This window comes from Calidris pugnax, unplaced genomic scaffold, assembly GCF_001431845.1.
Source record: "Calidris pugnax isolate Ruff unplaced genomic scaffold, ASM143184v1 scaffold42, whole genome shotgun sequence".
NCBI lineage: Eukaryota > Metazoa > Chordata > Aves > Charadriiformes > Scolopacidae > Calidris > Calidris pugnax.
Window position 1 is genome coordinate 3,511,720 of NW_015090920.1, and position 23,084 is coordinate 3,534,803.

General features: G+C 42.9%; 1 protein-coding gene across 1 annotated transcript in view; it reads left to right on the forward strand.

Annotated features, from left to right (window-relative positions):
* Positions 1 to 23,084, forward strand: part of NR3C2 (nuclear receptor subfamily 3 group C member 2) — a 248,423-nt gene that overhangs the window by 195,934 nt on the left and 29,405 nt on the right. Inside the window, exons 4-5 of the mRNA XM_014950015.1 lie at positions 5,760 to 6,098; positions 6,532 to 6,676. Of these exons, the coding sequence (XP_014805501.1) occupies positions 5,760 to 6,098; positions 6,532 to 6,676 (484 nt within the window). The remainder of the gene's footprint in view (positions 1 to 5,759; positions 6,099 to 6,531; positions 6,677 to 23,084) is intronic.

The following is a 23,084-nucleotide window of genomic DNA, read 5'->3' on the forward strand; positions in this document are numbered from 1 at the left end:
TGCTGCAGATAACCAGAAGCCTACTCGTGATCCTGAAATCTCAGGTCTCCCTGTTTTGGCTTTGTGGCAGGAGTCTTACAGATGAAGGCTCAGTACTAAGGAAGCAGTTGTCCAAATCTGAATTCTCCCGTCTCCTGCCAGTAGCTGTTTTCAAATGATCAAGTCCCATCTTTTTGTTACATCAAGACTGTGTTAAACTGGTTTTAATATGGCATCTCAGACCTTCACCAGGGCCTCTGCAGCAATTCCATCCTCCCTTTCTAGGCAGGTGGGGCTGGTATTGAGGGCGATAAACAAACAAGCTGGTGTTTGCAGGCAGCTTTCTTTGAGGTCTTCCAAGCACGTGGAACAACGTGTGGTTTTGCAGAATTTGCAGCCTTTTCTTTGAATGTTGGACACAGGCCTGCTCATATTAAATCCAGGTAAAACTTTGCCTGTCGTTCCCAGAGGAACAGGGACTACGATTTGTTGTCAGGCTTGTAGCTTACTTATTCCTCTGTTATACTGTAATTTATTGTTGGAGCAGCAGAGGTCTGTTGGATGTGCCTTTTTAAAGTCCAACTTTATGTGACTTTTAAGATACTTCACCTTGTTTTTCATTATTGTTGTTGCAACGCACAGGAGTTTCTAAAATATTTATTCAACAAAAATAGTGTCAGATACTTCAGGTGTTAACCTCAGGTATATCTGCAGTGTGTCTTTCACTGTTGTTTGTTTTCCTTCAACTGTTGTTCTGTCTCAGATTATTTAAAAACACAAGGATTATGATAGGATATCCAGGCTGCAATGACACTGAATAGGAGGGCCCAGAAGTCCTGCATTTAGGGATAATATGCAGTCACCGGCTGTGCAGCCACTTGGGTGGAAGTCTTGTCCTAACTCCAGATAGAATTATAGAATTGTCTAGGTTGGAAGGGACCTTTAAGATCATCTAGTCCAACCATCAACCTAACTCTGATTAAAAAAAAACCCAAAAACAAAAGAAAGCCATAAAAAAACAAACCCACATCACTAAACCATGTCACTAAGCGTTATGTCAAGCTGTCTTTTGAACACCTCCAGGGATGGTGCCTCAACCCCTTCCCTGGGCAGCCCATTCCAAGGCTTAAATAACCCTTTCCGTGTAAAAATGTTTTCTAATCTCCAACCTGAACCTCCCCTGGAGCAACTTGAGGCCATTTCCTCTTGTCCCATCGCTTGTGACTTGGGAGCAGAGACCGACCCCCCCCGGCTACACCCTCCTTTCAGGGAGTTGGAGAGAGTGAGAAGGTCTCCCCTCAGCCTCCTTCAGACTGAACACCCCCAGCTCCCTCAGCCTCTCCTCACAAGACTTGTGCTCCAGACCCCTCACCAGCTTCGTTGCCCTTCTCTGGACCCGCTCCAGCCCCTCAATGTCTTTTTTGTGGTAAGTGGCCCAAAACTGAACCCAGCCCTCAAGGTGAGGCCTCACCAGCTTCTTTGCCCTTCTCTGGACCCACTCCAGCACCTCAATGTCTTTTTTTGTGGTAAAGGGCCCAAAACTGAACCCAGCCCTCAAGGTGAGGCCTCACCAGGGCCCAGTACAGGGGGACAATCACCTCCTGAGCCCTACTCTCCATGCTGTTCTGACGCAGGCCAGGATGATGGTGGCCTCCTTGGCCACCTGGGCCTACTTCAGGCTTCATCTTTGCCACATGAAATGCCCCACGGGTTCCTCATCCCTTGGCCCGGGTGGAGAGCCTGTGTCTTCTGGAACGTTGTCCACGTGGCAGTGCCGACGAGCAAGGCCTTTAACCCACCGATTCAGCGGTGGGGTTGTTTTTTTTTTCAGTTTTATAGTTGGTGTTGCAGTTAGAGAGCAAATGTGAAAAACAGCTTCCAAAGACCGGCTCGGAGTATGTACTGCTCAGAGTTTGTATTTAATCTTTAGTTGTTGGTTTCTGTGGGAGTTACCAAACCAGTTGAGCTACAGCGCTGGCAAGAAGCCAAATGAAAAATACAGTTTTCTTCACTGTAAACATGACTGTCAGGCAGTAATGTTTTTCTCAGCTTCATTTTAAAGGGATTATAATGGAAGAAAATGAAACTAAAACACGTTTTTATGCCAGTATTATACATGGAAGAATGTGATTTCCTTTTTCTTTTAATGAAAAATTCTTAGAGAATTGAACATCCAAAATTATGTCTTAATATGTAATCAGCTATCTGTGTTGCTAGATACTTGATGGAATTGGAAAACCAATACATTTCTTATTCTGGTGTAGTTATGGTGAGAATGCATTCTTTTTGGCTCTGCAAATGTGAAAGATATGTAAAGTTCTTTATTTTTAGTCCTGTTTTGATAAAAGAAAAAAAATAGTGGCTGATAAAACTTAATGAATAACAACAGCAAAAGCTAATCCCTATCCACTCCTTCAGGCTTATTTCTGAACTCTCTTTTCAGTGGCCTGTAGCTCTGCTAACTTGTCACGAGGTATTCTGCTGAACTTGGCCATCCTTGCTTTGCTTTTGGGATTTATTTTGTTGAAAAATGTGTAAGTTCAGCTTTTCTAAGATAAATGCAAACTCATGCTTGCAGTGGTTTCACCAGGATGTCGTCATCCAGGTGCAACTGCACCAAATGGGGAACAACAACATTTTCACTTACTTTTCAGAATTAAATTTATCAGAGTTGTCTGCTTTGGCTGTAACACCCTCCGTTATATTTCGCAGAGTGAGGAAGAAGCTTGTTTAACAAAATGTCTGATCAGCTGCTGTGTTGTAAAATGGCTTTTTGGATACTAGGAAGGGAAATTACATCCTGAGGAATGGACGTCAGCATCCGTGTGACTTGGTGCACTGGAGGATGAAAAATCCTTCAGTTGTGCTTCATTGTTTGAATGAGCATTTTTAAGAGTTTTGTAACAGAAAAGTAAGAAATAGGATTGGAAGGGACTTTTGTAAGGGTTTTATAAGGGCCTTCTCCAATGTCCTCTCTCTTGAGATGGAATCAGCTGCAGTGAAACTTCTCCTGACAGATACTTCTCTCGCCCCTTCCTTACAACCTCAAATGGCAGCAATTCCTGTGTTTCCCAATGTAATCTGTGCTAGTGCTCCAGGTAATTAGGAAGTTTTTATTATGTATATGCAGATACTTGTACAACAGAATTTTAAACTAAATTTTATTCAGACTGGCACATTTTTATTTGCATAACTAATCCTTGTATTAAAAAATTCAACCTACTTCACTTGGTCTGGATGTTTGCAGGCATAGAGAAATTTAAGAAACTGTTGAAAGCAGACATACCTGCTGTAGGTGAAGGGAAAGGGATGGAAGTTATGCAAAGGCCTCTGAAGTTCTCTGTAGACCTCCTGAGCAACATTGATCCTTCTTTCACTGTGTGGTGGAAATGACACCAAACTGGTGGGGAGTTGGGCTAGATGATCTCTAGAGGTCCCTTCCAAGTCTGACGGCTCCCTGGTGTTAAGATTTTGCACTTGTTGCTCGGTGCAATACGAGCTGCAGTAGCAATGAATTTTGTGCATTATTATGAATAGTAGGTGATAGCCAAGGAGCAGCTGTTTGACTGGGCACCTCCAAGATCTCGCGTATGAGTGGTAACGTTCCTGTTTTCTATCGCCAAGTCCTGTGTTTACCCTAACAAATAGGCTTTTCTTTGGATCTTGGGATGAGCCAGCTCCTCAGAGTTCAAGGTTCTGTCCCAGCAAGGAAGTGTTGAAAACAACAGGCTATTGTTGAGCTTGGGCGTGCGTTGTCCCGGACCCTGGGCGTCTGTATCCTGCCTCGTAGGCGCTACGAGCTCCACCGTTGGCTCTGGGCAGGCAGCCCCAATTTCAAGGAAACAGTAAAACACCGATGGCTGCTGTCATCAAGGATGGTGTCAGGGCAACGACAGCTCTGCTGGTTGAGGAGACCTTTCTTAAAAGGTGGGGGTCAACGAGGAGGGGTGAGATGGAGGTTGGCCAGAAAGGATCCTGAAACTGCAGAAAAGGCACTACATTCAAGGCAAGATAGTGAGGGGAATTTGATGACAGGGGAAGAACCTCGAGGAGCTAGACTTGGGACAGGGCACGGACCAAGAAGGGTGTTTGCAGTAATACTCTACATAGGAACAAGATAGACTTGTATTTACTCATGCCAGTAAAAGGGATGTTGCAATAATCAAGGGACAGGAAGATAAAAGTCCAGACAAGGGTTTAAGCTGTGTAGAGATAGATAAGAAAGACTACATTAGAAAGAATTTACTCTGAAAGCTGCAAACATTTCAATCTAGTTCATTATTTATTGATTTAAAGATTATTTTAGTTATGTTTTCCTAGCGAGAAAAAGGGGAGTGATGGACTTCTGGTTTGTTTTCTTGAGTGCATTTTTTTTTTTTAAACTCAGTTTTCTTGCTCTGTACTTCCCATTCTTTCCTCATGCTACAAGATCATTTTGTTGGAGTGGGAGCAGGGCTCTCTGCCCACTTACTTATCTGTGCTTCACATGGCAAAGTTGGGAAGGCAACCCACAAAGAATGGCTGGCATCTCTGTCAAGAGTGGAAGCACGCTGGCGTTCTGTCCTTCTAAAAATACTTAGTGAAGTAGAGAGGGTAGCATTAAAGAAAAAAGAAAAGGGGAAAAAAAAAAAAAAGGGGGAAGGCAAATCATTAAAGAAATGTTGATAGCAGTGAGAAAGGTGTTACACGAGGCTGGGTGTTTTTTTTTGGAGGGTAGCATTAAAGAAAAAAGAAAAGGAAAAAAACAAAAAGGGGGAAGGCAAATCATTAAAGAAATGTTGATAGCAGTGAGAAAGGTGTTACACGAGGCTGGGTGTTTTTTTCTTTAACTGGGTACATATTTTTAGCGTTATTTCAGAACTACTCGAGGAGAGGACGAAGCTCTCACAGAAGTATCAAAGCAGTAAAAGCAAAGGGATTTGACTGCTCTCTGCCCACTTACTTATCTGTGCTTCACATGGCAAAGTTGGGAAGGCAACCCACAAAGAATGGCTGGCATCTCTGTCAAGAGTGGAAGCACGCTGGCGTTCTGTCCTTCTAAAAATACTTAGTGAAGTAGGGAGGGTAGCATTAAAGAAAAAAGAAAAGGAAAAAAACAAAAAGGGGGAAGGCAAATCATTAAAGAAATGTTGATAGCAGTGAGAAAGGTGTTACACGAGGCTGGGTGTTTTTTTTCTTTAACTGGGTACATATTTTTAGCGTTATTTCAGAACTACTCGAGAAGAGGACGAAGCTCTCACAGAAGTATCAAAGCAGTAAAAGCAAAGGGATTTGACTGGCTTAGGCTGTTCAGAATGGATTGATGGCATTTCAAGTTGAGGCACAGGACTCAAAAGCTTAGGAGGGCTCCGGGTCTGATAATTTTAGGCACTGGCAGGGAGATTTCTTTTGATGACCAAATGCAATGGGGAATATGAATTGCAGACTCGTAGGTGATAAGTGATTCATTTAGGCTACAAAACAAATAGTCTTCTGAAATGTTTAACGGGCACCGACCACAGTAACTAGAATGTTTTACGCATGTCTGTATGGACACAGATGCTGGACGTTCTGTCACCTATAAAAATATCCAGTAAAGCAATGAAAATGAGCTTATGTGTGTCTTTTGGTCTGTTTCCCAGTGTAACAAGGCTGCAGGGCGGTGAGGTATTTTTTTAAGGTCCTACACCTGTTTCACTTGAGAACTTGGGAGATGAAACTTACGCTTCCGTTTTCTATAAAGCCAGGGTTTACACTGCCTTTCTGTACTGACCTGGTTCTTGCGCTGCTCGTCTTTACAGCCCGGAAGTCCAAAAAATTGGGGAAATTGAAAGGGATGCACGAGGAGCAGCCGCAGCAACGGCAACAGCCGCCACCCCAGAGCCCCGAGGAAGGGACGACGTACATCGCGCCCGTGACCGAGCCCTCTGTAAACACCGCACTTGTCCCCCACATGTCTGCTATCTCACCAGCACTTACTCCCTCTCCTGTCAAGATCCTCGAAAGCATCGAACCGGAGATCGTGTACGCGGGATACGACAGTTCGAAACCAGACACAGCGGAGTACCTGCTTTCCACCTTGAACCGCCTAGCCGGCAAGCAGATGATTCAGGTGGTGAAGTGGGCAAAGATACTTCCAGGTGGGGACCACGAGGCACTTTGGTGAAATTCCTCTTCCCTGTCACTTCTAGCTTAATGAACTATTTGCTTGGCAAATCGTGTCTTTAATCTGTGGCCTGTGTTGAAAACCCTCGCAGGGGCGTGCGCGGTGAACATCCGAGAGAAGATTGTTGGGTTTGTTTTTTTTGATTGATGTAAAGTTTGTTTCATATGTCTGTGATTGATATTTTAAAAGCTTTCCTTTTGAATAATAGCCTCTTAAGAAAAAAACATGTTTTGTCACTGTGATGAAAAATTATAGTTTTGTTTTTTCAAGAAGTATGGTTTGTGGGAATGTTGCTCTTGTTTATTAATACTAGGAAAATCACGAGCAATGTGTTTGTTCAGTGCTGTTTTGGCCAACCATTGTGGAGTGCAGTGTAGTTCATGGGTATTTTCTGGTTTGATCTCTAGGATTTAGAAACTTGCCTCTCGAGGACCAAATTACTTTAATTCAGTATTCATGGATGTGTCTGTCATCGTTTGCCTTGAGTTGGAGATCGTACAAACATACAAACAGCCAGTTCCTCTATTTCGCTCCAGACCTGATCTTCGATGAGTAAGTATTCCTTAATTGTCCTTTTCAGTGCAGGCTGGAAGGACTGCTCTGTCTTTATTTGGTTTTCAGGCATACCTGCAGTCTAAGAAAATTTCAGCTAATTCCATCTTAATAAGTAGCTTAATTTATGGGGTTTTTTTCAGTGACTCAGTTTTCAGTTGGCAAAGGTTTGATACTGCCATCCGCTTCTCCTTCTGTACGTAGATGTGTTCTCAAACTAGGACCATCCTGCTGGCTTGAAATATGACTGATACACAACCAAGATTTATAGAAAAAAGCTTTTCTTTTTGGTATCTACTGGAGCTTGGAAAAATATCTGACTTCTAGGAAACGTGATTGTTTAAATTGCCAGGTTTTTTCAGAGCAGTCATATAATGGTGCTTTTCTTAACAATATACAGCTGTTCAATGTGTGTTCTTGACAGTCTTAATTACCCTTCTTTGCAACCATGAAGGGAGCCAAAACGTTTTTTCATGCATTCAGACAAAAAGAAGGATCAACCAAGGAACCATTCCTTCTGAGTATGTGTGTTCCTTTATATTTTCTGTTTTAGTGCTTTGCCTTTGATGAGTATAATTTAATTTCTGTTCCATTTGCCCAATGTTTATTCCAAGACAGTAACATCAAAATTTAAGCAAATACACATGCAGTCAAACTGTGGTCATGTCATATGCTTATCCCAGAAGGTTTGGGTTTTTTTCTAGAGGTAAAAATGAGACATAATCAATAGGATATGGGTACTCTTGAAGGAAAAAAAAAAAAAAAGGCAGGAAAAGAATGAACAAAAAATAACTTACCACTCAGTCTACTAAAGCTTTCTGAAATGTTTTTCTTGGAGAAGAGGATGCTTTGTCGGTGTCGATCTTAATAGTCTTTCTTTGATTTAGGAATTCCTAAATAACTAATGTGTATGAGATTGGTCCCAAAGTAGTGAGCAATATTAGAGAAGGATCGTTTGGTTTGGGTTGTGGGTTTTTTTTTTCAGAGGAAGAACTGGCAAATAGCTGCATGCGGTTGAAAAATGTAGTGTTAGCCATTTTCCTTGGTGAAAGCACCTCTGCTGTGACTTGGACATCAGAGAATCATCACAGAAAAAGTATCTGTAGCTAAAGCTAAGTGAAAATGTAAACTTTGAAGAGTTTAGTTCTCCTGGGGAAAAGCAGACTCAAAGTTCAAACACAGAAGCAGCTTTACTCCACCTGAAGAAAGTCAGTCGGGGGGGTCAAAATTTATTGGACAGGGAAATCAATCCCACTTGCAAATAAAAGTGTACATGCGTTGCTAGCGTTCTTGGTACAGCAGCTAGAAGCAGCTTCCAGAAGTTGAAATCAATTGTGAGTTTTATGCTGCAAGCATAGGTAAGTGCCTGCAGAATTGTACTCAGGCTGAGCTAGGGATCCAGTTGGGAATAGGAGTGCAATGTTATGAAGAGCAAAATAAAAAACATCCATCCAAAACCAGATATGAATGTAAGATAGTGGTCTGGTCTTCTGCATGTTTGTGCTCACCGCAGAACTACCGAAGGCAGATGTTTCTAAAGAGAAGAAAAATAAATTACTAGGAGCTGTGTTGGGCTGTGAGATGTGTGACAGGGGCTTTTGAAGTAGCTAATGAGGGCAAGAAATTTCCGGGGAGGTAAAAGAGCAGAAGTTCAGTGCTTATTCCAGGACAGTAATGGGCACATCTCTGGAATACTTTGCTCATGTTTCATCCTTGATGGAAAAGCATTGCTGCTCAGGATGGTAGTTGTGAGGCTGCATTTGGGGTCTGAGTTTTGGGTTCCCCAGCACAGGAAAGTTTTTGTGAAACTGCAGAGAACCCCTTGGAGGTTGGCCAACATGGTTGTGGGCTGGCTGGGACAGTGAGGGAGCTGGGCTTATACAGCCAGGAGAAGACCGTGTGGGGTGCAGTGTGGATTTAATTGCAGCCTTCAGCTTCCTGATGAGTTGTTATAGAAAAGATGGAGGCAGACTCTTCATGGAGGTACCCAGTGGAAGGATGAGAGGCTGCAATCACAAGTGTGGGACAACCAACTGCCTCCTGGGCAGCAGGAGAAGAAATTTCTTAATGAAATGGTGAAATAGCAGAGCAAGTGCCCAGAGAGACCTTGGAGTCTCTGTCTTTGAAGATGTCCAGTGCTTGACTGGGCAAAGCCCCAAGCAGCCTGCCCCAACGTCAGCATTAGCCCTGCTGTGAGCAGGGGGCTGGAGACTTGAGACCTCCAGAGGTTCCTCCCAAGGTAAATTATTTTGTGATTCCAAGTTTGAGAGAGATACAGTGCTTTTTTTCAATTTTGATATAGAGTCAAAGGTGAATTACTGGAATTGTAGAAGTCAGCCAGTACAGTTCAGCGTAGAAAGCATTCAGATAAGCACAAAATGTAATATACATTTCTGTTTGTGAAAAAACCACTGTTTTGAAGCTTTGCTCTGGAATAGCTGAAGGCTGGTCTTACCTTTACTTTTTGAGTGCCATGAACGTGGAAATGTGATGTGTAGTTATAAACATGGCGCTTCCTTTCTGTGCCATGAGCTTTACCAGACCTCTCTAAGGTTCACTTGGTGCAACTCCTTGAGTGTTTTACTGCCCTTGTCATTTTAGGACATGGATTATTTGGCGCAGAGTGAAAGGGAGATGCTTTCAAATGACTTTTCCTTCTGCTGGCTTGAGAGAGTTACGTTCCTGTTATCACCTGGCCAAGATTTTCTTGGTATTCCTTCACATTGTGTCTGGAGAGGTCATTTCCTGTCCCTGTGCAAGAAGTAATTAGGAAGGTCCTTGGCCAGCAGGATACACTCAGGGCCCTAGAGGGTTCAGCATTTTCTTCAATGAACAGTTAAAAAAGAGTGAAAGTAGAGGTTGGCATTAGCAGAACTATGTTGCTTTGTTTTACCTTAAATGAAGTTTCTGTTTACTCTTAACTACTGTGAATAAAAGGAAGTCCTAACGTTTCTGGAAGGCCATGATATATGATCTTGTTTTCTTTCTTATTCTGAAGGCCTGTAAACAAGGCGAATAACAAATGAGGGTCTGTGTTGTTAATAGCTGTTAAATGTACCTTTTGATTGTATAAATACAGTGCAAAATGCCTCCCTGCTGATGGGTGGCTTGATTTCCTGTTAGGCTTATGGAAGGCTGGAAATACCATCTAGAAGCAGCAGCTAGAAGCAGCTTCCAGAAGTTGAATTCTTGGTACAGCAGCTAGAAGCAGCTTCCAGAAGTTGAAATCAATTGTGAGTTTTATGCTGCACGCATAGGTAAGTGCCTGCAGAATTGTACTCAGGCTGAGCTAGGGATCCAGTTGGGAATAGGAGTGCAATGTTATGAAGAGCAAAATAAAAAACATCCATCCAAAACCAGATATGAATGTAAGATAGTGGTCTGGTCTTCTGCATGTTTGTGCTCACCGCAGAACTACCGAAGGCAGATGTTTCTAAAGAGAAGAAAAATAAATTACTAGGAGCTGTGTTGGGCTGTGAGATGTGTGACAGGGGCTTTTGAAGTAGCTAATGAGGGCAAGAAATTTCCGGGGAGGTAAAAGAGCAGAAGTTCAGTGCTTATTCCAGGACAGTAATGGGCACATCTCTGGAATACTTTGCTCATGTTTCATCCTTGATGGAAAAGCATTGCTGCTCAGGATGGTAGTTGTGAGGCTGCATTTGGAGTCTGAGTTTTGGGTTCCCCAGCACAGGAAAGTTTTTGTGAAACTGCAGAGAACCCCTTGGAGGTTGGCCAACATGGTTGTGGGCTGGCTGGGACAGTGAGGGAGCTGGGCTTATACAGCCAGGAGAAGACCGTGTGGGGTGCAGTGTGGATTTAATTGCAGCCTTCAGCTTCCTGATGAGTTGTTATAGAAAAGATGGAGGCAGACTCTTCATGGAGGTACCCAGTGGAAGGATGAGAGGCTGCAATCACAAGTGTGGGACAACCAACTGCCTCCTGGGCAGCAGGAGAAGAAATTTCGTAATGAAATGGTGAAATAGCAGAGCAAGTGCCCAGAGAGACCTTGGAGTCTCTGTCTTTGAAGATGTCCAGTGCTTGACTGGGCAAAGCCCCAAGCAGCCTGCCCCAACGTCAGCATTAGCCCTGCTGTGAGCAGGGGGCTGGAGACTTGAGACCTCCAGAGGTTCCTCCCAAGGTAAATTATTTTGTGATTCCAAGTTTGAGAGAGATACAGTGCTTTTTTTCAATTTTGATATAGAGTCAAAGGTGAATTACTGGAATTGTAGAAGTCAGCCAGTACAGTTCAGCGTAGAAAGCATTCAGATAAGCACAAAATGTAATATACATTTCTGTTTGTGAAAAAACCACTGTTTTGAAGCTTTGCTCTGGAATAGCTGAAGGCTGGTCTTACCTTTACTTTTTGAGTGCCATGAACGTGGAAATGTGATGTGTAGTTATAAACATGGCGCTTCCTTTCTGTGCCATGAGCTTTACCAGACCTCTCTAAGGTTCACTTGGTGCAACTCCTTGAGTGTTTTACTGCCCTTGTCATTTTAGGACATGGATTATTTGGCGCAGAGTGAAAGGGAGATGCTTTCAAATGACTTTTCCTTCTGCTGGCTTGAGAGAGTTACGTTCCTGTTATCACCTGGCCAAGATTTTCTTGGTATTCCTTCACATTGTGTCTGGAGAGGTCATTTCCTGTCCCTGTGCAAGAAGTAATTAGGAAGGTCCTTGGCCAGCAGGATACACTCAGGGCCCTAGAGGGTTCAGCATTTTCTTCAATGAACAGTTAAAAAAGAGTGAAAGTAGAGGTTGGCATTAGCAGAACTATGTTGCTTTGTTTTACCTTAAATGAAGTTTCTGTTTACTCTTAACTACTGTGAATAAAAGGAAGTCCTAACGTTTCTGGAAGGCCATGATATATGATCTTGTTTTCTTTCTTATTCTGAAGGCCTGTAAACAAGGCGAATAACAAATGAGGGTCTGTGTTGTTAATAGCTGTTAAATGTACCTTTTGATTGTATAAATACAGTGCAAAATGCCTCCCTGCTGATGGGTGGCTTGATTTCCTGTTAGGCTTATGGAAGGCTGGAAATACTTGTCCACCTTCATTTAGTCATGTTACCTATCTAATTAAGTGTGCTGTTTGTCTTCATGGATCGTGCCAATATTCCATTGCTTTAATTGGGCTTAAGTAAACGCGAAGATGTGAACTGAGGGATAAGAAAATGGCTGCTCAGCCTGTTAAAGAATTGCCTAAAAACAGCCTGAAAGAGGCATAAAATAGGACAGTGCATTTTACGGAGGGTGTGTGTGCGAGTTATGGTATGTGGGGGTTTTTTTCATCTATTTCTTTTGTAGCATAGTAGTTGTAGTCAAAACTAATATTTTCTATATACATAGTTTTAATTTTAATCCACAGTAAATCTTTAAAATACCATCATGTATGTGACAGCACATAATTCCCGTTGCAGGTAAGCACTCTTAAAGGCTGCCTGTTGCATTGTGTAGTAATAACTCAAAAGATGTTGCAATAATGTCCTTAAGGCTGCAAGCTCCAATTCAAGACGTTGCAAAGTTCCAAAATCAAGGTGGTCTGTGAAACTGTGGTTTGAACCCTTTGAGTATCCATACCCAAACCTTTGATTTATGTTATCCCATAGTATTTTTCGTGTGTGACTCCTTCCTTTTTCTGTCGATCAGGTTGGGTGAGTTGTGGGGATGACAGAGTATCACGTAGTGAGAGGTCCCTTGGATTTTTGCTTCATTTGAAGCCTTACCTGGAATGAATCTATGGATTTGAGAGAACAGGGAGATAGTAATGGGGAAGATTTTCTTACGACATGGCAAAAGACTCACTGATTCCAGACCTAAGCTCGGAGACATTTCAGGTTCCTACTGCAAAGGAACAGAAATCCCACAGAAAAAAAAAAAAAAAAAAAAATCACTGATTCCAGACCTAAGCTCAGAGACATTTCAGGTTCCTACTGCAAAGTAACAGAAATCCCACAGAAAAAAAAGAAAAAAAAAAGGCTGTTGTTTATTTAACTTGAGGGAGGGAGAAAATTTCTTTCAAGACTTAGACAAAGACTTTAGCTGAAATTTTCTTTTATTTAACTCGAGGGAGGGAGAAAATTTCTTTCAAGAACTTAGACAAAGACTTTAGCTGAAATTTTCTAATCTAATTCAACCTGAGGCAGGCACATGCATGGACAATTCAAGTCCAGAGCATTAAATTGGTAAAATTAAACGCAATTGAAAGCAGGAAACTGAGTGGTGCTGCTTGGAGTGGGTGCAAGAACAAAGCAAGGGATGTGGCAAAATACAATGTTTTTTAATGCTAGCTTATTTTCAGGGATTCTGTCTGAAACTATGTAAAATGAGCTGTTTGCTACAGGGAACAAGTTAAAACAGGATTTTTAAGACGTGGTCCTGGAAGATAGGGAAGTTTGTTTCAAATTTCTTCGGCCTATCCCTTACGGGATTAATTAATCATTGAACTAATAGCTAAAATACTCTTTCTCTGGCTGTGTCCTTTTGAAGGAAAAGTCCCCAACGATTTTGGAAAGAGTCGGCGTGATGGTTAAGGTCCTGGAAGAAGTCTGATGCTCTGAATCTTTCCATAGTTGGGGTTTATGTGTTTGCAGGGCAGAAGTCAGATGCCTAAATCCCAGAGGGTAGGCGCAAGTCTCATTGTCTGCCTGACAGTGACGACAGAATTTGTTATAATTATCTTGCCTACCTCTAGCTAGAAATTCTCTAGTTAGGTATATGTTAGCTCCTAGTTGTAATGCTGTTATTAATTTCCTTTTGGGGAATGCTCCCGTAGTGAACTATCCAATTATTACTGATATTATCTTTTTCAAAGTTGGCAATGCCTCGGCCCTGTGTTTGAAGTTCTGTCCAACTCTTAAACTCTTTTTTCCGCCAATCGCATGGTTTTGGGTAGATTGCTCTAGGATTGGGAATCTCCCATTCTGACAACTGGTCACCGTCTGCATCTGATATTTTCATAACTGTACTGGGGTCCCATATACCTGGTATCTTTTTCGCATCTCCACCAGCCTTCACCCATAGTTTTTTGAATTCGTCTTCTATTCCCTCGTTTTCTACAACCTTCTTGCCCCGTGCTTCTGTGACAGGCTCAGGCAGTTGCTGTCCCACCGGCTGGTGGTGGCAACTTCCCAGGTATCTGCTTCCACCCATACATTAAGTCAGGGCACCGGCTGGCAGCCCTTCAGAGGCTCAGGAAGGGATAAAAAGCATTTACGAGCGCAGCCACTGCCAACAGAAACCCAGCAGGAGCCAAGACGTGGCTCCTTGCTCCCCCGACGTGGGAAACCAGTGGGAGCAGTGGGACGTGGGCTGCTTTTCGGGGCTTGTACTCCCAGTACGTATCCCCCTCCCAGCTGGTACCCAGAAACCCTGTCACTTATGGCAGGCTGCCCTGCTTATCCGCCCCTTCCCTAAGGAAGTGGAGTGGGATGGTGGCTTTTCATCTCCCCACAGGTCAAAACCCCAGCTGATGGCATGGCTGATGAATATTAAAAATCTCTTTGACACATGTTGGTTTCTGCTGGTGTAAAGAAACCAGAGGGCCAGCCCAAGACTGGAGTCCCCCTACAGGTCTCCATATTTCTTTTGATTTTAGGTTTTATATGCTCTCTGTAGACTTCTAAATCCTTGGGGACTTTTGAAGAGGCTCAAATTCCAAAATCATTTACTCTTTTTAGGAAATCTACCCAAATTGCCTTATTTACCATTCCAGCCTTATCTAGCTGTAAAAACAGCAGTGATGTGGGATACTGAAAGAGTTCAGAAATGCTGAGACGCTGTGTTGAGACCACATTAGTACATTAAAGTCAGCATCAATATTTCAACAGTGTTTTGCAAATGCACCAAATGACTCATGGGCTGTGTGTTTTCTTGCTCCTTTGATTTTTCTTGGTATGTCATCAGCGGCATAAAGAATAAATCAGAGGAGCATAAGTGTGCAAGTTCTGAATTTCATGGCCATTGTACTTTGTTCTAACTGTCATCAGAGTTTTACAGAGATTTTTATGGGAGTCAAGGACTTGAGGGTTGACCTGATGAAAACAGCACTAGGCACTGCATGAGGTACCAAAAATTAGGGAAGTGAACTTGAAAAAACAAGTCTGAAGACTGGGGCCAGCTTTCACAAGCATTTGGATCAGCAGTGTCTTTTTTCCATCTCTGAAATTATTATATTACATCATATGCAGGTCAGTCCTTAGAGTAAAAAGGTTTCAGTAGAAGCTGCAGTTTATTGAGATGTGCAAAACATTAAGAGCAGAATATACTGATTGACATATTGGTCTCTAAGGACTGCAGGTCAGTCCTTAGAGTAAAAAGGTTTCAGTAGAAGCTGCAGTTTATTGAGATGTGCAAAACATTAAGAGCAGAATATACTGATTGACATATTGGTTGCTGCTTTTGACTGATAAGGTGAATCTTCAGGCTGTGGATTTTGAACTAAGAAGTGGCTGACCTTTCATTGTAGCCACCTGGGCAAGTGTAACACTACTGGCCACTTTTCTGGTTTGTAGTGCAATATGGATGGCTTTTTGATTATAAAATTCAATCATCTACTCCAGGTATTTTTAAATAACCCAATAATACTATGTACATAATGTAGTTTAACAAACTAACAAAGGTTACTACAAATTAACATAAATCTTTCCTTTACAGTGCAAGATTTAACTTTCAGTAAAATAAAAGCACAGTACTGCAAGGATCTTTCATGCTATGGCTTTGGTAATTGCCCCAAGTGTGAAGTTTTAAAATGTAAAAGCAGACAGAGGTTGATATTAGCAATAGAGGAAAAATAGAGAATAAATTTTTCAAACGGGAAGGTTGATGTAGAGCAAATGAGGTAGAGAGAGCCAGAAAGCCAGCTTCAATACATGGGGATTTATGTGAATTTTCTGTGCTAATGTTATCATGGGATGTGAGCGGGTAGAGGATTTTGTAACACTGAGGAAAATCGTAAAATTAAATTAAGAATTAAGATGTAGCTCAGCTGAATAGGTAAGATTTTATTTAAAATCTGCATTTATTAATTATGTGTATTTTATTAGTAAATAGCATGTTCATTGTCTATTCATTATGTTCCTAATATCTTCTCATAATACACTTGTGGAGGCTGGGACCATTAGGATTTGGTGTTCCTAAGGCAGTGCGAGGATGCAGCTGCCTCTCTCTGCCCTTTCAGTGCTGAAGCCTCTAAGTCTTTCTGGTATTCTGATTTCTATAGTAACAGCAGAAAGATAAATGTAATAAAATAAGCTGAATATTTAAGAAGAACAGATTTTTTTTTTTTTTAATCTTATATACCCCAGAGCAAGGGGGGGAATGATTATTTAGATCATCTGTGAGTGGTGATAAAGCCAATAAGTAACTCCTTTTATTGTTTAAAAGATCACTTTTTCCCCGTTTACGTTTTGCAGGATGATGGGTGTTAACCCTTTCGGTTTCTTTTGCAATCTGTTAAACCTGCAGTGTCTAAATTTAGGCACATTTTTGTAATCTCTTTTCATCTGCCGTTCTTCAAATCCCTCATTTTTAATTAGTATTGCCACAGTGATGGTTGATAAGAGTTGTCAGCGTTCATTCTTGGCTAATAAATTGTGTGTGTGATCGCTGATCGTGTTAAAAGGTCAGCAACCTCTCCCTGATATTCCTCCCTGCATGATTTTTGCTTGCATATATTTCTTTGAAGTGCTGCATTCATACAATCTAGACCCTCAGTGCAGTGAGAAGCAGATGTCTCTATCAGTAAATTTTTTATATACATTGGTATTATTATTTACTTTTTCATGAAGTGCAGCTCAATTCCCATCCAGGGAAGTATATGAAGGGATTTTGTTACATACTCACCCCCAAAATAGTGCAGACAGAGAAGGAAATTTTGTTGGTATTATTATTTACTTTTTCATTAAGTGCAGCTCAGTTCCCATCCAGGGAAGTATACGAATGGATTTTGTTACATACCTCCAAAATAGTGCAGACAGAGAAGGAAATTTTGAAGAGCTACTGTCATACTCGTAGATAATAGATGTAATATGCTTCAGCTAGATTTTCTAAGTCTTATTTTGCTTTTTTCTCTGTAAACAGGTCAGTGGTTGGGCAAAGCAATAGATTCAACTTCTTTGCATAAATTTCTAAAGGCTCTGCCTTTTCTTGCCTTTATCTCTAAACACTTCTTAAATTTCTGAGGTGTTTTAGTTGAAACTGTGAAACTGTAAAGGAAGACAGGAGACAAAGCAGTTTTAAGGAGATCTGTAAGAATGTGAAAACTGACAGAAGGAAGGTCCACCTAGCACAGTTCCTCATCCTTTAAAATGGCCAGTTGCAAAGAAAACATTTTAAGGGTAAAATGATGCTTCTTCATTTGCCTGTCCCAGCAGTCAGTGATTTAGGTATTTTCTGAACGGGAGATTGCAATTGGACAATTGTGCTTAATAATCCTACTGTATCTTTATTCTGTGAATTTGCCTAATACTTTTTTGAGCACATTTATAATCTTGAAATCTAAAATGTTCTGTGGCAGTCACTTCTGCGGTTTAATTATGCGTATTTGTTTGCTGGAGATGTTTCTAAAGCAGGTAACGGATAATTTAATGGAGTGCCACTTCATTCCTGTGTTTGTAGTAATAGTGGGTATATTCCTTTTCCTTCTGTGTAGGCCATTTATCACTTACAGATCTCTGTCAAGTCCCATTGTTTCTTCTATGAGCTGAAGAATCAGCTAGTCAATGTAATCTCCCCTTGTTGATCAGTTGTTTGATACCCCTGGCCATCCCCACCTTCTCCTTCAGTGCTTCTGCTGGCCCATTGTATTAATTTTGGAAGGAGGCCAGACTGACTGTTCAGAACACTGTGGATTTATACAGTAGCAAAATCATGATTTCTGTCTTGTTCTCGACTCTTCTTCTCTCACCCTTTACTTTTTTTTGACTATTAGTTAACACTGAGCAAGCATTTTCAAAAGATAGAAACCCCAAAAACCTGTTCTAAGTTACACTTGGGTCTCCTTACTGTGTGATGTTTGTTAATTTAGGGCCAGTTATTTTGTATGTGTGGTGGAAGATGATTATACTGTCTGCATTGTCTTGCAATTAGTGATTTTTACCATCACAGAATGATATGGGGTTGGAAGGGACCTCTGGAGATCATCTACTCCAACCCCCTGCCAAAGCAGGGCCACCCAGAGCAGGTTGCACAGGAACGTGTCCAGGTGGGTTTGGACCCAGGTTGGGTCCAGAGAAGGAGACTCCACCACCTCCCTGGGCTCCACCACCCTCAAAGTAAAGAAGTTCCTCCTCATCTTTAGGTGGAGCTTCTTATGTTCAAGTTTGTGCCCATTTCCTCTTGTCCTATCCCTAGGCACCACTGAAAATAGACCGGACCCATCCTCTTGACACCCACCCTTGAAGTATTTATAAGCCATGATCAGATGCCCCCTCAGCCTTCTCTTCTCTAGGAGACTCTCTCTTCTCTTCTTTTCCATTTTGTCTGCAGAGTTTTGCAAGAATTTTCAGCATTTTTTCACAGGCAGCTCTTGATTTCATTGTCTGGAGTCGTCATCAGCAAGCTTTGTCACTTCCATAGCTCTGATTTTTTTTGGGTGATGTACGAGTACAGTTTTCAGCCCGAGCCCCAGTGCAAGCCTTCCCTGGTCACCTCCATTACTTGTAAGACACGTCCATTTATTATTACCCTCGGCCTCCTATTTTTAAGCTGCTAATAATCCACGAAGATGCCTCCTCCTTATCCCTAAGCTCCCTTGAAGAGCTTTCAGGAGATCTTTTTAATGGCTTTAAAATCCAGCTTCATCATGGTTGCATCCCTGCATACCTCCTGGTGCAAAGCCCGGCGTGCAGGAGGTCCTAGACCAGCAATTACCCCCTGCTGGCACGCCGACAGACGCTATTGCAGCCCGGACCCAAGCTGCATGCCCCAGTTTCCTTTGTGTGGAAACCAGGGCAGAGGAGAGGAGGAGGAGGAGGAGGGAGGAGAGGAGGGTTGGTGTTTGCTTAGGTCTCACCCCATATGGCCGTGGGATGCAGCTAGACCTGACATGTGCAAAGCATTTCAGTCGTAAAGATGTTCACCAGAACATCCTCGTGCTATCTTAGATTCGTGAGACGTGACCTCTCTTCGCCAACTTTCACCCCATATAGCATATTTATTTACCTACTAATGCTTCTCTTTCCATCGTTTTGCTGGAGGTAGAAACGAGAACTTACTAGCCTCTGGTCTCTTGAGTGCTCCCTCTCCAATCCCAGACCCGCTTTAAGAAATCAGTCACGTTTGCCACCTTCCATGCCTTTTATAAAGGCAATTTAGGCAATAAGCTGCACAGCACAGTTAGTAATTCACCAATTCCGTATTTAAGTTACTTTACAGCTCATGGATGGATGCCATCTGGTCCTGGTGATTTATTACTATTCATTTTACTGGGGTTTTTTTGTTTGTTTTTTTTTTTTTTTTCTTTCTAAACCCTCTTCTACTCACGCTTTAATCAGAAAACAGTCCTCAGTCGCCTACTGAAAAGGGAGACTCTGGTGCAGAGCCCTCCTGGACTCCTTTATGGAGAGCACTGATGCAAAGATTTTGTTTTAACTTTTCTGCTATGGCCTGATCCTTTCTCAAGCTCTTCTTTTTCATCTTGGTCAGTCTGTTGGCCCAGCGGATGTTCTGGCAGGTTGTTTGAAAGGGCTTTGGCTGTTGGTTTTTATGACTTTAGCGTGAAGATTTGCCCTGTGATTTTTTACATTTAGCTGGCATAATTATGCTCTCTTAATATTGCCTTGGCATGACTTGGGAACATAGAATCATAGAATTGTCCAGGTTGGAAGGGACCTTTCAGATCATCTAGGCCAACCATCAACCTCACTCTGATAAAAACCATCACTAAACCATGTCTCTAAGCACCCACAAGCCTTTTGGGAAAGGGTGTCTTTTCACTTCTCTCAAGGTCCTTTGCAGGAAGGGCTAAGATAGAGAAAGAAATAGGTTTTGTTTGGTGGCATCTCCAAATGCCTTTCACGTGTATTGTGCTTCCTTTTGCTCCTGACCCCATAGAGTTAAATATCAATCTTCCTGATTAAAAGAAAAATTAGGAAGTTATTTCTCTAAACTGGTATGGAAGGAAGGCACGCTTCGGTTTGCTTCCAGAAAATGCCAGGCTTTGCATGGCAGCATAAGCAACGTCTTGATTTCTGAGGCATTGTTGGCACAAGAGGAAAATTGCTGCTGCTTGTGGAATATAGCAGTAATTTTGCTGATGAACCACTGCAGGTGACAATGAGCCCTGGCATAATGGATATATAAAGCGGTACCTGATGGGCACCTTTGCTGGCTGGTGATACCTTTCTCTGATGAAGTTTAAAAGGGTGTTTGTTGTGATGCGTACATTATCATCACTTATTACTGAATGTGCTATTGAAAAAGCATTTTGGTAAAGGCATAATTATGTATTTTCTCATTTAAGCTGTGATTTGTCTCTTTTGGAATGCAAATGCGAGCCGAAAGAGAGTATTTGGTATCAGCATTCTGCTAACTGCATAATTAACTGTTAATTCCAGATGATACTTGGGGTTTTTTTTGCTATCGGTGTGCTTGGGATTTTAGGGTTACATAATTGGGTGATTATTAAGTTGAATTTTAGCACAAATTCTGATGGGGAGCTGAAACTCTTTTTGGCACTCATTATCCATGAGCAGTTGCCAGTTCCTTTGTTAATACGCGCATAAGAGGAAGACACCTAGGTGAAACTTTAAAGGTGCTTTAAATTTCTTAGTTATTTCAGTTACTTGGGGACTGCATTCTCTAGGATCACCAGGAGGACTTTCTTGGGATAAAACTTAATTTTTAGATTGGACTCGGTTTAAAAATTGCCAAGTTCGTATGCCTGGGTGGCTAAACCCCACCAAATACCCGCTGTGTCTGTAGGTATGTTTCAATGTGAAACGACCTCCCTTGTCTGATTATCAGTGTTGAGCACTGGTGGTCCTCAGTATAACCCCTGTTTTGTCCTGGGTTTGGTAGCTGCTTCTGCCAAGGTCATTGCTGTCGTGCCCGTGCTCCCACCTATGCACCCCTCAGCTGGCACCATCCCGGTCACCTGCAGAGCTCGTTGGGGTTAAATACCACTGGGTAAAAAAACTGGCTGGATGACCATGCCCAGAGAGTTGTGATTAATGGGGTGAAATCTTGTTGGCGGCCGGTCACCTGTGGTGTCCCTTGGGGCTCAGTTTTGGGGCCAGTCTTGTTTAATATCTTTATTGATGATCTGGATAAGGGGATTGAGTGCACCCTCAGTAAGTTTGCAGGTGACACCAAACTAGGTGGGAGTGTTGATCTGCTCGAAGGTCAGAACACTCTACAGAAGGGCCCTGGACAGGTTGGATCAGTGGCCAAGAAGGCCACCAGCATCCTGGCCTGTGTCAGGACCAGCGTGGCCAGCAGGAGCAGGGCAGTGATGGTGCCTCTGGACTGGGCACTGGTGAGGCCTCACCTCGAGGGCTGGGTTCAGTTCTGGGCCCCTCACCACAAGAAGGACATTGAGGGGCTGGAGCGTGTCCAGAGGAGAGCCACCAAGCTGGGGAGGGGTCTGGAGAACAAGTCCTATGAGGAGAGGCTGAGGGAACTGGGTATGTTGAGTTTGGAGGAGGCTGAGGAGAGACCTCCTTGCCCTCTGCAGCTCCCTGACAGGAGGGTGTAGAGAGGTGGGGGTTGGCCTCTTCTCCCAAGGGAATCATGCCAGGAGCAGAGGAAATGGTCTGAAGTTGGGGCAGGGGAGGTTTAGATGAGATCTGAGGAAGAATGACTTTCCTGAGAGGGTGGTCAGGCACTGGAAGGGCCTGCCCAGGGAGGTGGTGGAGTCACCATCCCTGGGGGGTATTTCAGAAGTGTGTAGCTGTGGCACTTCAGGGCATGCTCTAGTGCCCGAGATTGTTGGGTTGGGTCTGTTTTGCTGTTTTTGGAGGGGGTGGTGGGTTTTTGTTGTTGTTGTTGCGGTTGGACTCGATGATCTCAAAGGTCCCTTCCAACCTTGAAGATTCTGTGATTCTGTGAAGTGTTTCACTTTGGTAATGGTAGGTTTACATGTTCCTGTGGCAGGGTTGATGAGGGGAGATCCTTGGTGAAGTACTTCTCTTGCAGCGATTTTTAGAGCAGGAAATCTCTGTTTTTCGCAGACTGTGCTTCCTTGCAGGGAGCAACTTTCTCCTGTTGCATGTCAGATTCCTGCAGGAACGTAGCAGCATGAGGCTTCTCCAGGACCCTCGAGCCCGATTCCCTGCTGCTGCAGGAAGGTCTCACTATAAAACCTCCTTAATTTCAAAGTAATGCCAAATCCTCGCTGCTGTGTCAGATTAGCAGGGCACAGAGGTGGTTTTTTTTCCTCTCCACCTTGCAGGTAGAGAGAAGAAATGCTGACTGTCAGTAGTGGCTGAAGTCAGATAGGACAGGGCAGAGTGATTTGAGGGCAGCAGGAGGAGCTGAGGTGGCATTTGGTGGCAAGTCTTGCAGCTTTGCTTTAAGACATGACTGCTGGCACCTGTATGAAGGAGCACATACACGAGCCATAGCTGCAGCAGGCAGTTCAGTGGTATCAGCCAAAATGGTCTGGGATTGTAGGAGTATGCTGAGAACCCAGACTGGTACTGGGGGCTGAGGACATGGCACTTTGGGTTTGGTTTGGTTTGGTTTGGTTTTTTTATCCTGAACCTGGTAACAAGGACAGTGTTTATCCGTGGCAGCTTAACCAACGGCAAGGTAATAGCTGAATTCTCTATCCTGTGCTGCTTAGGGAGAGCATCTGCTGCCTCATCAGGAGGAGGAGGAGGAGGTCGCTGGTGGTGCCAAAGACGGGTTGTTTATTTTTGCTGACTTACTGACAAGTTAAAGGAAAAATGGGCACGACCCAAATTTCTCCGTAGTACAAACTGATGTTAAAACTGCCATTAATTTTGACAGGATCGGGTGCCCACATTTACCACTGACACGGGGTAACAGGTATTTTTTCCTTCCTGGAAGGAGATCACTCTAAAGCTTTGAGAGTTGAAGGCAGCATGTTGAAGGGAGTGTGTTTTAGTCTCTTTCCACCGAGGCTTGCAGAGTGAGCAGAGATTAGAAAGTGCTGAATAAGAAATAAGCGCCGAATGAAAAGTCATGGTTTAACTTTGCCTGAATTCTGCCTGTATTTTGGCTTGAATTTTGATCAGTGCAATAAATTAATGATGCTGCTCCAGTGCTGCTGACTTTGGTTGCGTTTATAGCGGCTTCGAGATGGGAACCAGGTGTCTGGGTACAGTCTGTTGAGCAGAACGATGCGCGGTGTTTCCACAAAGCAGTGCAGAGATTGTCCCTTTCTGTAGAAAAATAGGTTCAGTTTTGTGCTAGGAAGTGTCATTCTGGTCCCCCCCCTTATTCT